Genomic DNA, 20,478 nt, shown 5'->3' with positions numbered 1-20,478 from the left:
ATAGGGACAGTCCCCTTCCCCGGTCCACATTTAATAGGACTGGGGCACCGACAGGTGGGCCAGCCACGCGGACAGGGCGGACACGCGAGGACGCCGCGTGCCATCCGCGGCCACGCAAACCCGGCCCAGATTTGGGCCGGGTTTGCGTCGTTCCGGACGCCGCGGCCGTCCGCTTTTGCGGTGCGTCCCCGCGTTGGGCCGGGTTTTTGTCCGGCTGGACCCATCCGGACGCGCGGGCGCGGGATGGGTCGCCCCGTTGGAGATGCCCTAACTCCGCCCTCACCCTTGAATACCACACTCCCTCACTCTACACGCGCACCACCGGCCGTGTAAACCTCAAGGAGAGCAGAGCAGAGCACCATCGTAGTTTTCCTCCCAAACCACACGCGTGTCGGCTGCATGCACCACCAGATGGCGGCGTGGGCGCTGCTGCTGCTGCTGTCGGCGGCGGGGCGGTGCGCGGGGCAGGCGCTGGTGCCCGGCGTGATGATCTTCGGGGACTCGGTGGTGGACGCCGGCAACAACAACCGCCTGGCCACGCTGGTGCGCGCCGACTTCCCGCCCTACGGCCGGGACTTCCCCGCCACCCACGCGCCCACCGGCCGCTTCTGCAACGGCAAGCTCGCCACCGACTACACCGGTACGCCGCAGCAACGCGCCCTGAGCTTACCTCTGTTCGATCGTGCAAGCAAGGAGTGCTTAACTGACAATGTCGGGCGCGCTGATGTGTGCAGTCGAAAACCTGGGGCTCAGCTCGTACCCGCCGGCGTACCTGGGCGAGGAGGCGCAGACCGACAACAGGAGCCTCCTCCACGGCGCCAACTTCGCCTCCGGCGCCGCCGGGTACCTCGACGCCACCGCCGCGCTCTACGTACGTCACTCTCTCTAACTCGCTCATCAATTCCATCGGTCAAGCTAGCAGCCTAGGACACATGCATGCGCCAAGCCATGACCGTGCACGAGCTAGCTATGGTTAAATACGGCGGGCACTAATGAAATGCACACACTCGGACGCACGCAGGGCGCGATCTCGCTGGGACAGCAGCTGAACTACTTCAAGGAGTACCAGTCCAAGGTGGCGGCGGTCGCCGGCAGCTCGCACGCGGCGTCGCTGACGTCGGGGTCCATCTACGTCGTGAGCGCCGGCACCAGCGACTACGTGCAGAACTACTACGTCAACGCGATGCTCGCCGCCGCATACACGCCCGACCAGTTCGCCGACGCGCTCATGACGCCCTTCACTGCATTCATCGAGGTAACAAATCAAACTGACCATCTAGCTAGTAACCATCTGAACTGCTGCAGAAAGTCCAAATTTTCACTCTCAGTAACTAAAGCTGTATCCTGCTGTCGACTATTCCAGAAAGAGTAGTGTTCTAGACTTCTAGTTGAGGGCAAAATTTTGATTTCGATGTCAACATTGTGCAGACGGAATAATTAGTATTTCCATATTAGTTGTCGCTGATTGACAACTAGTAACGTGAAACGGAGAGAGTAACTCCTAAACTTGAGTTGATATTTAGTGTACGTAGGAGTATTCCTGTTCTATCATGTTGGATTTCACCACATCGGAGTACTCATAGATCACAAATTTGGATTTCGATGTCAACATTGTGCATGCAGACCAATAACTCCTAAACTTCATCTGATAGCTGACTGTAGTAGTACGTAGTTCTATCATGTCGGATTTCCTCTGCTTAAACTCTATTGATTGCACCACATCAGAGCACTCCTAGATCGCGCTAGAGCGATCGACCTTTAGTAGAGTCGTAGAGAGCTTTGGCGAGCTAGTTTTAACGACGTTTCTCCATTTCTTCCATGGTTATCTGCATTGGATTCTCAAAGGGTGGGATCCTAGTATGCAGCGACCGGTATCTAGACACTTTCAATCTTGAGCAGACAGGCAATTGAATAACTTGCAGTGGCGAGTAATGGGTCGAAGGTCACGGTACCCATTTTTTCTCCCTGCGCGTAACACAGTACCTACGGGTAGGACCTCAGGGATTCAATGGCGATCAGTAACTATGCTGCTCAACCAACATGTGTCTCTGACGAGCGGTGTGAATATCCTATCACAAGTTTTTTTCTTAAGCACTCTTATTTGCACAAAAGATCTTAAACACTCTTATTCGTACACAAGAGGTGGCTGTTAGTCATCTGTCTAGTGTAAATAACCACTAGTGCTTAGACAAAATCCGATTTATTTTTCTAAGCACACCTAAGCATCTCGCATTGTAGATGTCCTCTGTGTAGAAGATTTTTACCGCTCATGGTACTTATTAGCTAGTACATTTGGAGGAAAATTTCCTGGCTCAAGAAAGAAACGCGTCAATAAGCAGTAACTATCCCGTTGCAGATATCTGATCATGCATGTGCGAAAACACAGCGGCATCAATACCTGTTCCTGCTCTCCCAACACCTCGTCACCGGTCCTCGTAAATGCGCCATGGAAATCCATGGCCAAGGAAAACCTGCAACATTTCTCTCCGGTCAATGCTATTACTACTCCCTCTGCAGTGTAGGGGGTCCTGTTCCTGCATTGAGGACACTGACACGGTTTGCCGTGGCCTACCTCGGCTGCAAGATCGTAACGACCCACCGAGTATGCAGTCAATGCGGTCCATGAATTAAGCACGACGCACACCTGGGATAATTGTCTCATGTAGATATAGAAGAACCAGTGCAACAGAATGTTTGTTTCTTTTCTAACTGTATGCTCTAATTTCCTTGCTGAGTAACTGACGACTGATGGGTGTATTGGCACGCAGAGCCTATACGGTCTGGGTGCGAGGCGGATCGGGGTGACGTCGCTGCCGCCGATGGGGTGCCTGCCGGCGTCCGTTACCCTGTTCGGCGGTGGCGGTAGCAACGGCGGCTGCGTGGAGCGGCTGAACAACGACTCGCTGACCTTCAACACGAAGCTGCAGGCGGCGTCGGAGGCGGTGAAGAAGCAGCGGCCGGACCTGAAGCTCGTCGTCTTCGACATCTACAACCCGCTGCTCAACCTCGTCAGCGACCCCAACAGCGCCGGTACGTAATAACTTCGTCTTCAGTTTGCGTCGTGTATGTGTCTTGAAGATCGATCCGGATACTGATGGATGTGGTCATCAAATTGCAGGGTTCTTCGAGGCTCGGCGGGCGTGCTGCGGGACGGGGACGATCGAGACGTCGGTGCTGTGCCACCAGGGGGCGCCGGGGACGTGCGCCAACGCCACGGGCTACGTCTTCTGGGACGGCTTCCACCCCACCGACGCCGCCAACAAGGTGCTCGCCGACGCGCTGCTCCTCCAGGGCCTCCAGCTCATCTCCTGAACCTGAACCCTGATCCAGCCCTATCTCCCGGACCGACGGCCGTCGTCGTATCATGCATGTTTAATTACCTAGTAGCTAGCTACGTACCTTGATTACCTTGCTTGTCATCTCTTCTAGCTAGTCAGTCTATTTTGTTTGCTTCCAGCGCTTGATGTCTCTATGGTGATCCCTAGGTGTATGGTTGCACTTGCTTGCAGCTTCGAGTGATGTGAATGTGGTTGCATGTAATAATGTCAGGATGCTTTTGGCACTACGCATGTACTACACATTTGCTAGTTTTAGTCATCTGTAAGACAAACGTACTATGAAATAAGGAACATTTGAGCTATCCACTTTCCAGTACACGATATGACAACTTCTAATCAGAGGTTTCCAGGCATTCGTAGTCAGCACACCACGACCCATTCTGATACTTCTGGCACAGTGATCAATATGGCATGATAATAACAAAAATTATAGGATAGCATAAGAAAGAAATATGAGTGAGGCATAGTCATTTCCGTGCTACGCCTTTTTCCTGTGTAGGACTGTAGATATATAGCTCCTGCAAAGCTCGTGCCGCAGATCAATGCGCCTGAGCAGGCACGGCCCACTAGCCGGCCTTCATGTGCTAAACCACTGCACGGCCATCTGAGGCGCTTTCAATGCACTGCATGCCCAGGTCTCACTTATCAGGATGCAACAATCTTTCCAGCAGCTTGCAACCAGCAACAACCGTAAAACTGGGAAGGTGCGCATTTCATATTTTCATTCCATCAAATAAGTTTGTTTCCCATAATTCCCTGGTGCTAACAATGTAGAGCAATAAAACCAAGTACATTTACCGTGAGCAGTAAACACCGCAAGAATCTGATACAACATCGCTGCACCTCTCTATTCACAGCAGCAAAACATGACGGGGCACCGTATCTACGAGAGTTCAAACCCAGTATTCGAGCTGATTGCGTACACGAGCTTGCTCCTCAGTGTGCTCGACCTCTTGTATGTTGGAAGCTGCGACGCATCCAAAGGAACAAGGAAATATATAGGGTTACATGCTCTGACCATTGCTCAATGCTCAATGGGAAGTTGTTCTGAGTTAGGATGGTGAACAAGTTGGACATATTATGAAAGCTGGAGAAACTACATGGATATGATATGGTTGTGTACCTTGAGCGTATTGTAACATGTCGAAGCAGATGGAAGACGATCCACATCTTGCCCTCCAATTGTAGCCCAAAGTGGCACGTCACATGGAACCTGGGTAAACAATGACATGTGGAACTTGCTATATCAATCAAGTTGCTGAGATAGAAAAAGGAAAGGTATTCTCGGTCTGCTTGAGCAAACCTTGTGAATTGTGAAACAAGGTTGCAGGTACTTGAATCCTAGTAGTGGAGCTCGTGAACAGCTTGTCACAAACTTCAGTAGCAGGCAACGATCGGTCGGCTTAAATCCTTTGATGACCTGCATATTCCAACACCCAACATGCCATTACAACTGTTTCAATTCATCACGGTAAGATAGTATTTGCATTGCAGTTGGGCAGCAGAACTGATATTTGGCCAGACCAATTGATTGTGTGCATAGCATACCAACGAGCAGCAAAGCAGAATAAATGGACATCATATTCAACAGATATATCATTTAGCCAAAAGAAGAGGTCACAAGCTTCACAAGGAGATAGCCTTGGGATGTAGTATGACAGCAATTTGGAGAGTGACGTTTCAGAATGATCTGATGTTACATTGTTATAGATTGAAAGCTTCGTTGGTACAACCCCTAGTGGACTGGCTGCTAAACATCTTTGAATAATGCTCTCTTCTTTAGCCCATTTTTTCCCACCTTGATGTAATCCCATGGACTTGAAATTTGACTTAGTTTGTACATCTCTTTTCTAAGTAATAAAAGAAATTACACCGTAGGGGCTTCCCCCTACAGTAATGTTGCTAAAAAAAGTATGACAGCAATAAGTTTTCAGCATTATGCAAAGCTGGCAGGTAATTAATGCTTGTCTACTTTTTTATTTTCTCTACAAGGGATTGGGGAGTTGAATGATAGATGATCAGTAACTTCCTAAATAATCAATTCATGAACTGGCAAGTTATTTATGTGGGCTACACCCTGTCGATACTGTAATTTGTACCATCTAATGGTCCAATGGGAGTTTGTACCACTGTACCTAGATAGGTTTGAACCCAAGATCTGTGATGCATCGAGTTAAAAGACCATGACGAGGCAACTACACATACCTCCCAGAAGAGTTTAACAGTTCGACTTGACTCGGTATAACCACCAGTGTACTTGGTGTGGTTCCGCAGGTCATCGACATCAAAATCCTGCGATCCTCCTGAAAGTAACTGTATGTGGAAATCATACATTAGCACTGTAAAAAAAAGTAAGTGTAGAAATGCAAACTACTAAACTGCCCTTGCTATGGCAGATAGAACAAATGGAAGCTTGCCCTTGCTATGTTTGTGCTTTTGTGCTAAAAATATTCAGGAATTGTGTAAAAGTGCACTATTTTAGTGACGGGTGTATATTTAATTATTCCCTAGACATCAGCTGCAAAGTACTACTCCCTCCGTTCCTCAAAAAGCTTCTCAATTTTGTCTAGATTCGAAGGTACATAGACATGTTTTAGCTATAGGTACATCCGTACATAGAAAAAGTTGAGAAGCTTTTTTTTGGAACGGAGGGAGTACTTTCAGGGCTTATCATATATCATTACATTAATAATATGCTCTCTCGACAAGCATGGCGCTTGGTTCAGTTTCCTGATAGTCTTTGCGCCCAGATTCTACGAGCTAAGTACTATCCAAATGGGGATGTCCTAGAAGCTAAGGCAGAGCAAGGCATATCGTACACGTGGCGAGGTATACTGCATGGTATTGACTTGCTTAAACAAGGAGTGATCTGGAGAATAGGAGATGGAACACAAGTGCGCATTTGGGATGATCCGTGGATTCCTAAGCTTTGGTGTAGAAAGGTTGCAACCCCTCGCAATGGTCTTCTTACAAACGTTAGTGAACTAATCAGCCCAATTACAGGGAATTGGGATGTGCAGCTTGTCAAGGACACATTCTGGCCGGGTGATGTTGATATGATCCTAAATATACCATTGCGGGAAGGGGCAGTAGATTTTCGTGCGTGGCATTTTGATCCAAAGGGAGTTCACTCTGTAAAACAAGCCTACAAACTACATAGAGATATTGTACGAAGAGATGGTGCAAGGCAGGGTGAATCGAGCTCAAGTATTCCGGAGTCAATGGGAGGGAACGGTGATCAGTGTTGGCTTCATTTGTGGCAGTTGCCATGTCCAAACAAGTTGTGAATGTTTGCCTGGCGACTTGCTCACAATTCTCTAGCTGTGCGGTCCAATTTGATTCGCCGAGGTATGGTTTGGAAGATACTAAATGCTTGGTCTGTAAGAGGATAGACGAGGATGGTTGTCACCTGTTTCTTAAGTGCAAGTCAGTTAAGGAGGTATGGAAAGAGCTGAATATACTAGAAATCAGAGGAAAATTGATACAGTGTAATGGTGTTCAGGAAGTCTTGGACGAGATTTGGAGATTGGATGAACGCAAGCGTGTTGAGATAATAGCCATGTGGTGGATATGGTGGAATCAACAGAACAAAATCCGTGAAGGAGGGGAGAAGGTGCCTGCAGCAGACTTGGCATACCATGCTAGGTGTTTAACGGCTGATTGTTTAGAATTTTGCAAACCTGCTCGACAAGATACAACCTTTTTACCAGCCAAATGGGAACCACCAGATGCTGGTTGTCTGAAGTTCAATATAGATGGGTCTTTTAAAATAGGAAACTATCATGGTGTCTGGGGTGTCATAGTGCGTGATGAGGAAGGCCATGTCGTCTCGGCCGCAGCTGGTGGAGCCGATGGAATACATGATGCTTTTATGGCTGAGCTCAAGGCGCTAGAAGTTGCCATCGATCTGGCATCAAGTTTGAGGGCAATAAGGGTTATCTTTGAAACTGACGCACAGTTGCTTATGTATGCTATGAACAACCCAAGTGTTGATTTTTCTCCTGCTGCAGCTATCATTGTAGACCTGAAGATCCAGTGCCGTACCTGGTTTTCCAAGTGCTCTATTGTTTCATGTAAGAGGGATGTGAACGGAGTCGCTCATGAGTTAGCCAAGATAGGTGCTTTGTGTACATCTGGTACGATGAAGGTGTGGGAATCTGATGTTCCAGCTGATATTGCTGTTCTTGTAATGCGCGATTTGCCCAACAGTTATTCGTAATAAAGCTACTGCTTTCAAAAAAAAAATATGTTTTGGGTCTTGGCTGCAAAGATTAATATTATGGTATCCCAGTTAAAGTACCTACTTTAATTTCTCTTCCTCTGTTCCTAATTAAGTGTCACAGATTTTCCTAGATTTGCATGTATCTAGACGCGTTTTAGTGTGTAGATACATGCGAAACTAGAAAATCTGCGACAGTTAGGAACGGAGGGAGTACTATTTTAAATTAATGATTTTGATTTACAAAATCTTAACAATACAGCAAACTCAAGAGTTTTTAAATTTTGATATTTGCATCCAAGTTTATAGTCTTAAAAATTTATGTTTACTATTCTAATTCAAAGCATTTTAGGTTCTTTTCTAGTACATCCTTTAAGGGAAATTCAATTTCAGTAGTATCAATAAAGGATGGGAGAGTTACCTGGTTAAATTCATTTGCATTAAACAAGCTCAGCCAAGATGGTGAGATGAGATCACTGAGTCCTCTGTAAAATGCATTTGAAAACGGAAGTATCTGCAGGGTTAACGATTTTATCAGATAATTTACTTACTAATTCAGAAAAAAAGCTACAAGTCATTACAAATATGAGGCAAATAACAAACCTGGCGGTTAAGCTTGAAATCTGCCATCGCATGAACATACTGCATTCTATTTTCATTCGTAACGGAGATATTTTTACCACCCGGTCTCAGTTCATGCACAATTCTTTTCCCGCCTAACTCTTCAGTCAGAGTAAAATCCAAACAAAGGTCTTCGACGTCCCCTTCATAGTGCTGTTTGGTGGAAAACCCAGTAGAGTTGTTGAAAAAAAAATGTATCTATCAGATTTTATCAGAACTATACCTAAAATAAATATTGTATTTAGTCTACAAGGAAATCTATCATTATTATAGCAGATCATACAGAACTATCAATCCAAAAACCACAATAAACTTTATTGAGGGTTAATTAAATGACATGATCAGAAGAAACAAAAATAAAATACTAGAATACCTTGAGTTGCATTAGACTTCTATAAAGCTCAGAATCAAGTGTTGATAATTCATCCAAAAAACTATAGCGGCCTAGAAGTTTTTGGACAAATACTTGTGAAAAACAGTAGTCCAAGAGAATCCCCTCATATAGTGCTTTGCCAACAACTCGACCAAGAAATTCAATCATATCAATGCCATTGTCCAACAGCTTAGCAGAACTGCTTGGAATTAAGCTACTATCAGATGTTGATGTTTGTGAAAACAGCCCATAGCTGTTCAAAAGGAAGGCAAGAAAAAAGATAGTATCAGCGCTCATGTGTTGGAGAAACAAAGATTAAAGGGATCATAATTTCCCGTAAGGCATACTCTGGGCTGAAGGCAGCCTTGGACATATCAGTTAAGAACTCCTTTGATAGACCACCATAGTCCAAACCAGCTTCAGGGAGGCCACATTCACTGACAAACGATACATGAATGCAAGATTTCAGCTTTGATCTAAGACAATTCAACTGCCTATATCCATCTTCAACAATGTGACCTCGTCGAATAACTATCTCGATGGATCCTGGACCTGGCCCAGAGACTTCACCCGTAACTCTTCGAGATGCCTTGTCTAACTCAATAAATTCTCTAAACATCTGTACTCTGAATAAAATTCATCAAATGATGTTAAGAATAATTAGTACCTTTTAAGACTGCTAAAATATGAAACAATATGTTCTGCTTCTGTTCATAAATTAGATGTTGCCACTCATCGAGCAATCCCTTAAAATATATGCATCACTAAGATATACTGTCTAATAAATAAGTCTAAATAGTTCAATACCTCTCTTCAAATGGATATACATGTGGTACGGTGGTAAGGACAGAGCTGCGGGTAGGAATTCCTGAAGTACTTCCTGCTAAAGTAGCAAAGGCTGCCTCATGGGCTCTGGCAGCAGCTGCAATTGGAATCCTGCCAGTTCTGGCAGGTGCCAACCACAGGGATTTGGGACAGAACCTATGTCTGCTGTCCCTTTCATAGAGTAAATTAAGACATCTCACTGTCACGTCTATAAGAGGCTTGTTGCTGCTTCCACTATTCTGAAGGAAAGAATTGTACACAAACGTATTGAGGGCTGATGCAATCTTCCGTTGTTGCTCTAGAGTGAAAGGAACCTGTAGAGTCAGAAAAGGGAAAGCACGTCATCAAAAGGGGGAGAGAGAGGGGGGTAGGGGGAGTGGGGGTGAGACAATATTACCTGTTTCTCATAAAACTCAAGATCATCTAGCACAAGTAATAGATGTCCATATATTGCACAGAACAGATGCAACATGCGCATTATATCCTTCCCAATACCTTCAGATCCTTGCCTCATAGTTTCAATATCCCATAAAACTAATGCAACATCATTAGAATTTTCAGAATTCAAAGGACTGCCACTCAAATTGGTGTCATCTGCATCACTTGGTTTTCCCTTAATCTTCTGGAGCACATTTACCCACTTATTTGGTGTGTCCTTGGCATTCCTTCTTTGCCTTGTGGAGGATATTTGTTCACCTGAGCTACTTCCAGCCAATTGTTTATCATGCTCAGGTTCCTCTGATTTGTGGATAGCTTGGCCAAAAATGGATATTTCTAGTGTCCCCCATAAATCAACAAGAAATCCCGGGGTGAATGAGAGCATGTTGAGGATAGGCAATGGACCAACAAGTGGGTTCAGAGAAGAGAAAATTCTGAGCATGTAATAGTAAAAGCATATAACATCTGTCAATTTTAGGCTCCGAAAATGAACCTGCCTTAGGGTAAGTTCATGGTTGGTTTCTCTCTTGCATGAAACATACTCCTTTGCCAGTACCAATAGCTTCCTAAGGTGCCACTGCTGGTAAATTGGCTTTAGAAGGTCCATAAACAATGTTCTCATTTCTTCAGTAACTGATGTATCATGAGTGGCACTATCATCAACCTGTTGAAGCCTTCCCTTGCTTTCTTCCAAACATTTCAGTAAGTTTTGGGAAATAGAGCTAATAGCATCAACATATAGGCAACAGTCTAGCCCTTGAATGAAGCAACCCGAATTGGACAAATCATCATGCTCTGTGGCTAAAGTTACAAGATTTCCAAGAGCCCAACCACAGTAAGGAATGGTACTTGCACCAGCACCAGAAACCTCTGACTGCTCTAGCTTAACAATTTCTTCAAATATTTTATCCTTGGAGATCTGCTACAACCTGCCATGGCTTGATCAGTTCGACTTTTACATGCCAATCTTTAAAAAATCACATCGAATAAATCATGAAAAAAAATGTAAACCAAAAGTGTTTGATCGCTACAATGATAAGCATGTTAGGTTCTCACTGCAATTCAGCAGATATAGTGAAATCGACTTCTTGTTATCAAGATGCCAAAATGATGTGGTCACTATATAGAAATAATATGCCTAAGGACTTGCAGATGGGTAGAACATGATAATGGAATAATATATATGATCTTTCACAAATTCACTAGTTCACTTACCATTTAGGCACAGTATAACATATTAAAATTTCAATAGCTCGTATTAGTGTCCTATGTTAATACACCAAAATACAGAATTTTAGAGCAGTACATTGACCACCAGCAGAGTAAATACTACTTAGAATAAAACAATTAACACTTCAAAAATATTGCAGACCAGCTATAACACACAACTTTGCAAGTTGCAACCACTGAGGAATCACTACTGTTAAGCTTCATGCACTAGCCAACGCAACCAAAAGTCTGAACTGATGGAAATGGCTAGGCAATCTACTTATACACTTCAACAACTACATGGATAACACAGGAATTTTTCAGTTCAATGTCCGACTCCACCGAGAGAAAATGCTTCTACAGAAAAGTAATGCAACATGTCAAACGCCAATGTCTATATCTACATTTTAATATTCTTACCAGTAAAATGCTGAGAGACGGTTGCAGTACAGATATGTGTTTTAAAGCAGGTAACAGAAGGGGTGGAAGACGTTTGCAGAGATACGGAATTGTGAGTATAAGTGTGAAGTATTCCTTTGCAGCACCAGTTAGATCAACACCCCTGTCTGATCTTGTGGTGTTGAAAGGCCGTAATGCAACAGTGACTGCACTAGCAGTAACCAGGAGCTGGTCATCTGGGGCAATCACAGAATCTATCTTCCCTGGGGTAGCATGGGGACCAAAACATTTTATATATCTCCTCACACAGCTATATGTACCACTCTTTCTTGTGCCAATAAATTCAATCAAACTCTCCACAGAGGCATCAGCAGCTCTAGTATTCTCACTTGTTAAGTTTTTCCATGTTTTGCAATCAGTTAATGAGATGGCCAACCGCATAGTAATAGCAGTAATTTCAACCATGTTTACATCCTTGCAGCAAGAATTGTCACACCTGGCAAGAATGCAAGAGCACAGGGAAATCAGCTTTTTTGTCTGATAAAGCCAGATAGATCTCTCTTCTGGAGAACCCACAGCAAAGGAACAGAAATTTCTGCTTGCATCTACATAGAAAAGATACATGTCAGTTGAAAAGGGCATCTTCTAAACGTACCTGCCCAAACAATTTGGATTTTTACCGAAAGACTAAATCTAGTCTAGTTCAAGAAAATTATGGTTAACCCTATTTACTCTATGATAATTTAGCATGATCTTGTTGTCATATTATGCATTGATCATGTAATAATTTTGCCTTATCTTCAAATATACATATGCTGGTGGGCTTCTATCAGTAGTCAGTATAGATTTGATCTATCATGAATGAAAGAAACCACGCTGAAAGAGTACAACTTGGACCGACTTCATGATTCTTATGATCATATCCACCAAACCTTGTTCTGCATGTTGAAGTTAAATTTCAACTACTTAATTCGTTGAAATAATATTCTATGGTCACCAGGACTCATATAATAAGACTATGAGTAACTGCCTCATTGATAAACTGACCATAAAACCCCAGATATCAAGTTTGTGGACAGTGGTGATAATAGAATTAAGTTGAAACATAGAATGTTGTAAAACATCATTCTGGCCTATGAGGCTATGTAGCTACATTCTCTCCATTAGATAATTACTGGAGATTTAAGGTCTTCCAGTTCAAAATAATTGCTCAAAAATGGATGTATCTACACACTAAATATGTCTAGACACATCCATTTTGGGGCAATTATTTTGAACCGGAGGGAGTACTATATGCTTATCATATTACATTGTTTCAATGGTGAGTATATATAATATATCAACAAGTACAAATCTACAGCACGCCATGCATTGACTGTCCAAATGTGAACTTTCACATGTAAATAATTTTTTAAATGGTTAAACCACAATTATATGGAACTTTTTTTTAATACAAATACAATGGTATCAATTTTGCGTAACATAGCCCACATTATTGAAAACATAGGGCAGCCCGGTGCATGAAGCTCCCGCTTTGCGCGGGGTCCGGGAAGGGGTCGGACCACATTGGGTCATTGTACGCAGCCTTTCCTTGCAATTTTTGCAAGAGGCTGTTTCCACGACATTATTGAAAACATAGCCCGCATATTTTTGAATCAATTATTGGCCAAAGCTTGAATTTGGGTAGGTCAAAATACGTCTCAAAAAGAGAAAGGTAGATAGTAGTTAATTTATGTTTAGTTTACAGTTGATTATATTTTCAGATAAGGTCATCCTCATACAGGGACCGTATAATATACACGTTATATTATTATAATCCACAGAAATAAAAAAGGAAAAAAAGGACTATGTTTCTAAATTGTTCAGCCTGACCAGAAACAGCAATATCGCTAAAGTAGATGTTTGACTAGTAAAAATTCATACCGAATGAGTTTATGCTATTCAAGATGATTCTGAAGCATCTTGAGATAGACTTCACAGTCTTGGTCTGCTGCCCCTTGTACCAGCTTGATGGTTGAGTAATGAAGAAAAGAAATGGCCTAAGCATCTTGATTGATATCCATTGATTTGTCAGGTTGATGTCAGGCTGGTTTATTAATACTTCCCACTCGTCATGAAGTTGTTCTGAAACCTTTTTCATGACATGGTACCTTCTCCATACTCGCTGGCACAAGTAAAAAAGTAATAAGGGAATCCAGTAAATGAGTATACAGCACAAAAGACCATTCAAGCAAATCATTCATGCACACGAACCCTTTCCCAGGGCTTCACATCTATTTTTACTATGTGCATTATAAGCTTTTTTCCACATGGTTAGCAAAAAAACACAGAAAGAATTAACATATGGGATTAGGCACGTAGATCTAAAAATTTAGGTGCCTCTGGATGTGAGTATAAGGATAAACGACAAAATAATCTATTGAGTATTGATAGATCACCAAAGTCATGCTTCATCACTTATTGGATATTCCAGCTAGCTAGGCAGACAATACCCTTAACTTCCAATACATAGCAGCAACCATTGGTCTCAGTATTTGTTGTGGTGTGTGCAGAGGAGGTCCAACCTTTACATTGCACTCCTCCATCTCTTCAATTAAATCTTCAACTAGAACAGTAGATCCTCTCATCCATCTGTGAATCATCCTCCCCAAAACAGCTGAACAACTTCACGCTCTCTCAGCGTCAACCAAAAAAGTCGGCCGCAAAATTGAAATAAGCAGTGTCGATATTTGCCAGTATGAATGGTCTTCGCTTCATGACTAGACATCACATTCTGCTAGCCGTATGAGCATTATTGGTGTGCTCAAGCTAAGCCCAAGCTTGTAGTTCAGAGTAGAACCATCAAAGCATTGAAGCTTATCTTATCTCCTAAGTATAATCATTATGTGTTGGAATCTAAGATTAGTGTAATAGTACTCTAGTAGAGTCTAGAATGCTCTAGGGGAATTGGAGATTAGTAGTCTCCTAGGAAAGTCTAGAATATTCCAGTAGTGTGCTAGAATCTAAGTTAGTTTATTAGCAAAGTCTAGAGTATTCTAGGGAGTGTTAGTATAGTAGTAGTGTCTAGACTATTCTAGTGTATGAGTTAACATGTAAGCCTAAATTGAGCTATATATATGAGAGGGTGTGGAGGTCCAAGGGACCAACCCATCCACAATTTCCCCAAAAGACTACATGGTATCAGAGCTAGAGGCAGTGATGGTGTGTGCTACGGGCTGCCTGTGGTGATTCGGTGGAGTGAGGTGGAGTTCCGCAAAATCCAGGGGAAATACAACAGACGGGCAGAGGAGTGGAGTGCTGCCCAGGTAGAAGTGTTGATGTGAGCTGCTGCAGAGGTGCGGAGCCAACCGTCCGCAGCGTTCGGAGTGGTGGTGAATCTTGCAAAGTTCGGTGTGGTGGTGAAGGGAGCAGCTGGGTGAGGTGCAGCTGCTTGTGGCTTGCGAGTGAAGAGGAGAAGCAAAGGTGCTGATTTCTGCGTGTGCGAGTAGAGGACAGAGGAGAGACCTAAGCTGCGTGTGCATCCGGAAGAAAGATCCGGAGGGGTCGAGAGATCTGCAAGAGTAGGTCAAATATAGCGAGAGAAGAGAAGAAGCACATAAGCTGGTTTGTTGGTGATTTTCAGCAATATTGATCAATGGGGGAGAATCAAACAATTGAGAAGCTACTTGAGAAAATGACTCAATTGCTCAAGGAGATTGAGAAGTTGAGACAATCAAGGGAGAGTGCAGAAATTCCAAAACAAAGTGGAAAAACAACTGTCCTAGGAAATTGTGTGAATCTTGCACAAACAGAAGAAGCAATCTCAAGTCGGGCTCCCGCATTAAATGGAACTTGTTCAAATTGGATTCGGATTCGGGAGCATCAAGCACATGTCACGGGTAAGTGGAGTGAGTTTGCATCATATACTCCACATCCACCCATGCATAAAGAGACAATCCAAACAGCCGATGGAACTTATCAACTTCGTGAAAGGGGTCGGCACGATGAAATGCACTCCGTCCATTACATTGTCTTCGGTATTATATGCTCCATCGTTTCCGGTGAGTTCGGTGTCTATGAGCTCTTTGGTTGATGATATTGATTGTCGAATAATTGCCGATCGATATAATTGTATAACTGAAGAGAGGAAAACTGGAAGGAGGCTTGGGATAGGTGTGAGACATAAGGGATTGTGGTACTTGGATAGAAGGGAAACCGATGAAGCGTTGTGCACTGCTCTCACGAGTTGTTACCAATGATGATGAGGCAAGGTTGATACTCCAACATTGTCGATTGGGCCATATGTCCTTTGATACTATGAGTAAGATATTCCCCGAAGAAATGAAGAAGGTGGACAAAGAAAAACTTGTGTGTGATGCATGTGAGTTTGGAAAACACACCAGGACATCATATGTGAGTCGTGGATTGCGGAGCACGTTGCCCTTTGTACCGATTCACTCGATGTATGGACTTCCCCGGTGGTCTCGTTAGCGGGATGAAGTATTTTGTCACCTTCATTGATTGCTACTCCCGAATGACTTGGATATATCTTCTGAAACATAAAAGTGAGGTGCTTACATGCTTCAAGGACTTCTATGCATATGTCCAAAATCGCTTCAACGCTAGTATTCAAATTATCAGGACAGATAATTGGACGAAGTATGTGAACAATGAATTTGGCAATTTTCTTTCCCAAAAAGGAATACTTCATCAAACTTCATGTCCTGATACTTCTCCACAGAATGGAGTAGCTGAAAGGAAGAATCGTCATCTGCTGGAGGTGGCTCGATCACTTATGTTTACCATGAATGTGCCCAAATTCTTGTGGAGTGAAGCGGTTATGACTGCTACTTATCTCATCAATCGGATGCCCTCAAGAGTGCTTGGGATGAAGACTCCATATGAAATGATCTATGGCCAAAATGAGTTCATCGTTCCGCCAAAGGTGTTTGGGTGTACTTGCTTTGTTAGAGACCATAGACCTTCGGTGGGAAAATTGGATCCTCGTGCCGTGAAGTGCATCTTCATTGGATACCCATCCGGACAAAAGGGCTACAAGTGTTGGAGCCCTAGTGAGCGGAGAACATTTGTTAGCATGGATATGACATTTAGAGAGTCCGAGCCGTTCTATGGAGAGAAGACGGACCTCGGCTCGTTGTTTGACTTTGACTCTCCTAGCACAATCGAAGCTAGTCGAGAGTGGGAGAGTGAACTTTTGAGGACAAAGGAACATGAACCATCCGGAGTTGTTGTTGGTTCAATTCCATCTCCTACGAGTGAAGAGAGATGGACAAAGCCAAATGAGGAAGAAAATCTAAGGGTGTCTACAAGGAGACAAGCTACAAGTGAAGAGAGATGGAGAAAGCCAAACGAGGAAGAGAACTTGAAAGTGTATACACGGAGAAAATCGCGAGCATGAGCAAGCAGAGCAACAACGAGTTCCCACGACAAGTGACACACGAAGTGCGGGGAGCAACATGTGCAACAACGAGTTCCCACGACAAGTGACACACGAGTGCGGGGAGCAACATGCTCCAACGAGTGTTGAAACCGATGAATTGTCCGATGACGCGAGTCCATCTATTACGAGGGATTCAATGGACTTGCCCATTGCCTTAAGAAAAGGAACCCGAGCTGCAGCCTAGAAAACCTCCAAATTGGTACCGGGAGGAGCATGACATTGCTAATTATGTATCATATGCATCTCTATCTACGAACTACGGGGCCTTCATCGCATCATTGCAATCTGTGGTGATCCCAAGAGATTGGAAAGAAGCAAAACAAGACCCAAAGTGGTACGAGGCCATGTTGGAGGAAATGAAAGCTCTTGAGAAGAACAATACATGGGATCTTGTTACTCTTCCAGCTGGAAAACGTCCGGTTACTTGCAAATGGGTGTATTCCGTGAAGCAATCCCCGAAGGGAAAATAGAACGATACAAGGCAAGGTTGGTGGCAAGGGGTTACAGTCAAACATATGGGATTGACTATGACGAGACCTTTGCGCCTATTGCAAAGATGAGTACTATAAGAACTCTTATTTCTTGTGCTGCTAACTTTGGTTGGCCCTTGCATCGACTTGGATGTCAAGAATGCTTTCTTGCATGGAGATCTCCGGGAAGAAGTTTATATGGACATTCCACTCGGCTTTAGTAACTCCAACACCCGGGGAAGGTGTGCGGATTGAAGAAGTCTTTATATGGTCTCAAGCGAGTCACCAAGGGCATGGTTTGATAGGTTCCGGAGAGCCATGCGCAATATGGGTTACAAGCAATGTAATAGGGATCATACCGTGTTCTATAGGCATTCAGGGCGTCGTATTACCATCCTTGCGGTTTATGTGGATGACATTGTTATCACTTGGAGACGATAATGATGAAATAAGCCTAGCTGAAGATGAGACTCGAGCAGAGAATTTGAGGTTAAGGATCTAGGACAACTCAAGTATTTCTTGGGTATTGAGATTGCGAGATCTCCTAAAGGAATAGTTATCTCTCAACGGAAATATGTGTTGGATCTACTCAATGAGACTCGGTATGCTTGGGTGTCGGCTCGCTTCAACTCCTATTGAGCAAAATCACCGACTATGTGCTCGGTCGGAGATCCGAGTTAATAGAGAGCGCTACCAACGGCTTGTTGGTCGACTTATCTATTTATGCCATACGAGACCTGATATATCTTATGCCGTGAGTGTGGTGAGCCGCTACATGCATGACCCAAGAAGTGGATATCTAGAGGCAGTTTATAGAATTTTACGCTATCTGAAAGGAAGTCCTGGAAAAGGTCTATGGTTCAAGGCCAATGGGCACTTGAGTGTGGAGGGATATTGTGACACTGATTGGGCAAGTTGCCTTGATGACAGAAGGTCAACATCAGGTTTTTGTGTCTTCGTAGGAGGAAACTTGGTATCTTGGAGGAGCAAGAAGCAACATGTGGTCTCAAGATCAACTGCAGAAGCAGAGTATAGAGCAATGGCGGTGTGTTTGTGTGAGATGTTATGGATGAAAGGCCTCCTATCAGAATTGAAGCTATCGCGGAGAGGGCCATTGAATCTTTGGTGCGACAACAAGTCAGCAATAAATATTGCTAACAATCCCGTTCAGCATGACCGAACAAAGCATGTGGAAATAGATCGATTCTTCATTAAAGAACGGCTTGACGAAGGAACCTTGAAGTTAAGCCATGTAACCTCTAGAGAACAAATAGCAGATTGTCTAACCAAAGGATTAGGTAGTAAGGAATGTTTGTTGGCATGTAACAAGATGGGAATGATAGATATCCATCGCCCATCTTGAGGGAGTGTTGGAATCTAAGATTAGTGTAATAGTACTCTAGTAGAGTCTAGAATGCTCTAGGGGAATTGGAGATTAGTAGTCTCCTAGGAAAGTCTAGAATATTCCAAGTAGTGTGCTAGAATCTAAGTTAGTTTATTAGCAAAGTCTAGAGTATTCTAGGGAGTGTTAGTATAGTAGTAGTGTCTAGACTATTCTAGTGTATGAGTTAACATGTAAGCCTAAATTGAGCTATATATATGAGAGGGTGTGGAGGTCCAAGGGACCAACCCATCCACAATTTCCCCAAAAGACTACATTATGTTTATTCAAACTGTGATGCCCATGAGTAAACAAAATAGGATGGATCATGAAATTGAGAAGTTCTTTATAAAATAGTCATTTGAGATTTATTTGTGAATCTGCTAGCGCCCTTTGCATGAAACTAATTATTAGTTTCTGGGCAGGTCAGCGGGATCCTGTGATCGAAAATTTTGAGAATCGCAGCAAATCAAGTTAGCAAATTCAGTTAACCCTTCAGGGTAAAGCAATAACAGAAGATCAGAGAGTTGCTATGCTTGGATAGTTTACACAACATCAACATGGGGGTAGGTTGCTGCGTAATTGGGATTACAGCTTTAGAATGGTTGCATAGTTACCAGACTCCACACTCACTAAAAAGCTGAAAATCCTGAAGTTCCGGTGTTTCTTTGTTAACCTGAATCCAACTCCTGGATTTGGCACCAGCAACGCAACCATACAGGTCAAGAACGTCTAATTAAATGTGCGTCTAAGTTCTTACGATTCAGGAATTCACGTGGAACCAGGATTAGAGCAACATCTCTGAAATCTGTACCGGATCATCGGACGTGATTCAAGCTAATCAAATCACCGCCCCGAAATTCTCCATATCAATTGCTTAGGTGAGCGGTGTCCTAGATCCACCAAAACTACCAGAATTAATTGAGAAAGCAACTCGTTGGTCACGAGCAGCAGCCGGATTTCAGGTAGATTGGGTGCGCGGGAGCTGGTGGCTATCGGGTAGGTAGGTGCCTAAGAGCCAGCGGCATGGTACGGCGAGGGAAGGTACCTGGACGGTGAGGGCGGCGGCGGCGGCGCGGCGGAGGTGGCTGCGGAGCTGCCGCTCCTCGGAGACCTTCTGCAGCAGCGCGTCGCGGGTGATCTCCTTCGCGCTCGACCCCCGCAGGGACACCTGGGAGGAAAATAGTTGAGACGGGGAGGAAAGGAGCGGAGGAGGCTGGCCGAGGAAAGAGATGGAGGTACCTGGCGGTGGCCGGAGGGCGGGACCGACATCGCCGCCGGCGAGGAGGGAGGCTACTTTTGCGGCCGTGGGCCGTGGCGCGGGTCACACAGATGGACGCGTCCACGGGTGGGTCGTCGTCATTGTGACCAGACCCGATTGCGTTCCAATATTGTTTTGTTTTGTTTTCCAGTTTACGATTTATTTAAGGAAGAGTAACTTGGTCGATGCAGGAAAATAAGAAGGTCAGAAATAGAAAAACCACAATGTTTTTTTTTAGAAACACAGTACAAATGATGACGGTTCATACAGTGGCGGAGCCAGAACTTGAAGTCTGTGTTGTCATTTGTAATCTGTGATGTCAAATACATGTGTTTTTATTTATTTTAATATATTTTATCATGATTTTATACTAGCATACAAAGAATTTGCTAAAAACATGTGTGGTCAATTGACCACACAGGTCTCAATGTGGCTACGCCACTGGGTTCATATATATACGCATATACTTAAACTTAAACGTACACACGCATATCATACCTCTAT

General features: G+C 43.9%; 2 protein-coding genes across 4 annotated transcripts; one reads left to right on the top strand and one right to left on the bottom strand.

Annotated features, from left to right (window-relative positions):
• The first annotated feature begins 399 nt into the window (after window positions 1-399).
• Window positions 400-3,312, top strand: LOC124699858 (GDSL esterase/lipase At5g03820-like). The gene is made up of 5 exons (XM_047232088.1): window positions 400-640; window positions 735-871; window positions 1,022-1,255; window positions 2,769-3,030; window positions 3,119-3,312. The coding sequence occupies exons 1-5, from the start codon at window positions 400-402 to the stop codon at window positions 3,310-3,312; spliced, it is 1,068 nt and encodes a 355-aa protein (XP_047088044.1).
• Window positions 3,313-4,023: 711 nt separating this feature from the next.
• Window positions 4,024-20,021, bottom strand: LOC124703711 (E3 ubiquitin-protein ligase UPL7-like). Of its 3 annotated transcripts, none has more exons than XM_047235932.1 (14): window positions 19,956-20,021; window positions 19,762-19,884; window positions 13,346-13,586; window positions 11,444-12,027; window positions 9,774-10,736; window positions 9,359-9,690; window positions 8,899-9,177; window positions 8,552-8,804; window positions 8,161-8,331; window positions 7,979-8,071; window positions 5,544-5,651; window positions 4,642-4,758; window positions 4,462-4,551; window positions 4,024-4,305 (listed from the first exon to the last, which is right to left on the bottom strand). In XM_047235932.1, the coding sequence occupies exons 1-14, from the start codon at window positions 19,983-19,985 to the stop codon at window positions 4,222-4,224; spliced, it is 3,468 nt and encodes a 1,155-aa protein (XP_047091888.1). In that variant the 5' UTR covers window positions 19,986-20,021; the 3' UTR covers window positions 4,024-4,221. The 3 variants fall into 3 exon arrangements, with proteins under 3 accessions (XP_047091888.1, XP_047091889.1, XP_047091890.1); XM_047235933.1 differs by having other exon boundaries at window positions 9,774-10,733; XM_047235934.1 differs by lacking the exons at window positions 19,762-19,884; window positions 19,956-20,021 and having other exon boundaries at window positions 11,444-11,918; window positions 13,346-13,453.
• Window positions 20,022-20,478: the final 457 nt, after the last annotated feature.

Source organism: Lolium rigidum, chromosome 3 (genome assembly GCF_022539505.1).
Source record: "Lolium rigidum isolate FL_2022 chromosome 3, APGP_CSIRO_Lrig_0.1, whole genome shotgun sequence".
Lineage (NCBI taxonomy): Eukaryota > Viridiplantae > Streptophyta > Magnoliopsida > Poales > Poaceae > Lolium > Lolium rigidum.
The sequence above is the reverse complement of the archived record's forward strand: the minus strand, read 5'-3'. Positions and strand labels throughout refer to the sequence as shown.

Bases quoted from the DNA above. Each gene is read 5' to 3' on its own strand.
- LOC124699858 (XM_047232088.1), top strand. From the start codon at position 400: ATGCACCACCAGATGGCGGCGTGGGCGCTGCTGCTGCTGCTGTCGGCG. The intron at 1,256-2,768 runs GTAACAAATCAA...ATTGGCACGCAG, and splicing joins CCTTCACTGCATTCATCGAG to AGCCTATACGGTCTGGGTGC. The intron at 3,031-3,118 runs GTACGTAATAAC...ATCAAATTGCAG, and splicing joins CAGCGACCCCAACAGCGCCG to GGTTCTTCGAGGCTCGGCGG.
- LOC124703711 (XM_047235932.1), bottom strand. From the start codon at position 19,985: ATGTCGGTCCCGCCCTCCGGCCACCGCCAG. The intron at 8,332-8,551 runs GTATTCTAGTAT...TCCACCAAACAG, and splicing joins GAAGTCTAATGCAACTCAAG to CACTATGAAGGGGACGTCGA. The intron at 5,652-7,978 runs GTAACTCTCCCA...TTCCACATACAG, and splicing joins ATGCAAATGAATTTAACCAG to TTACTTTCAGGAGGATCGCA.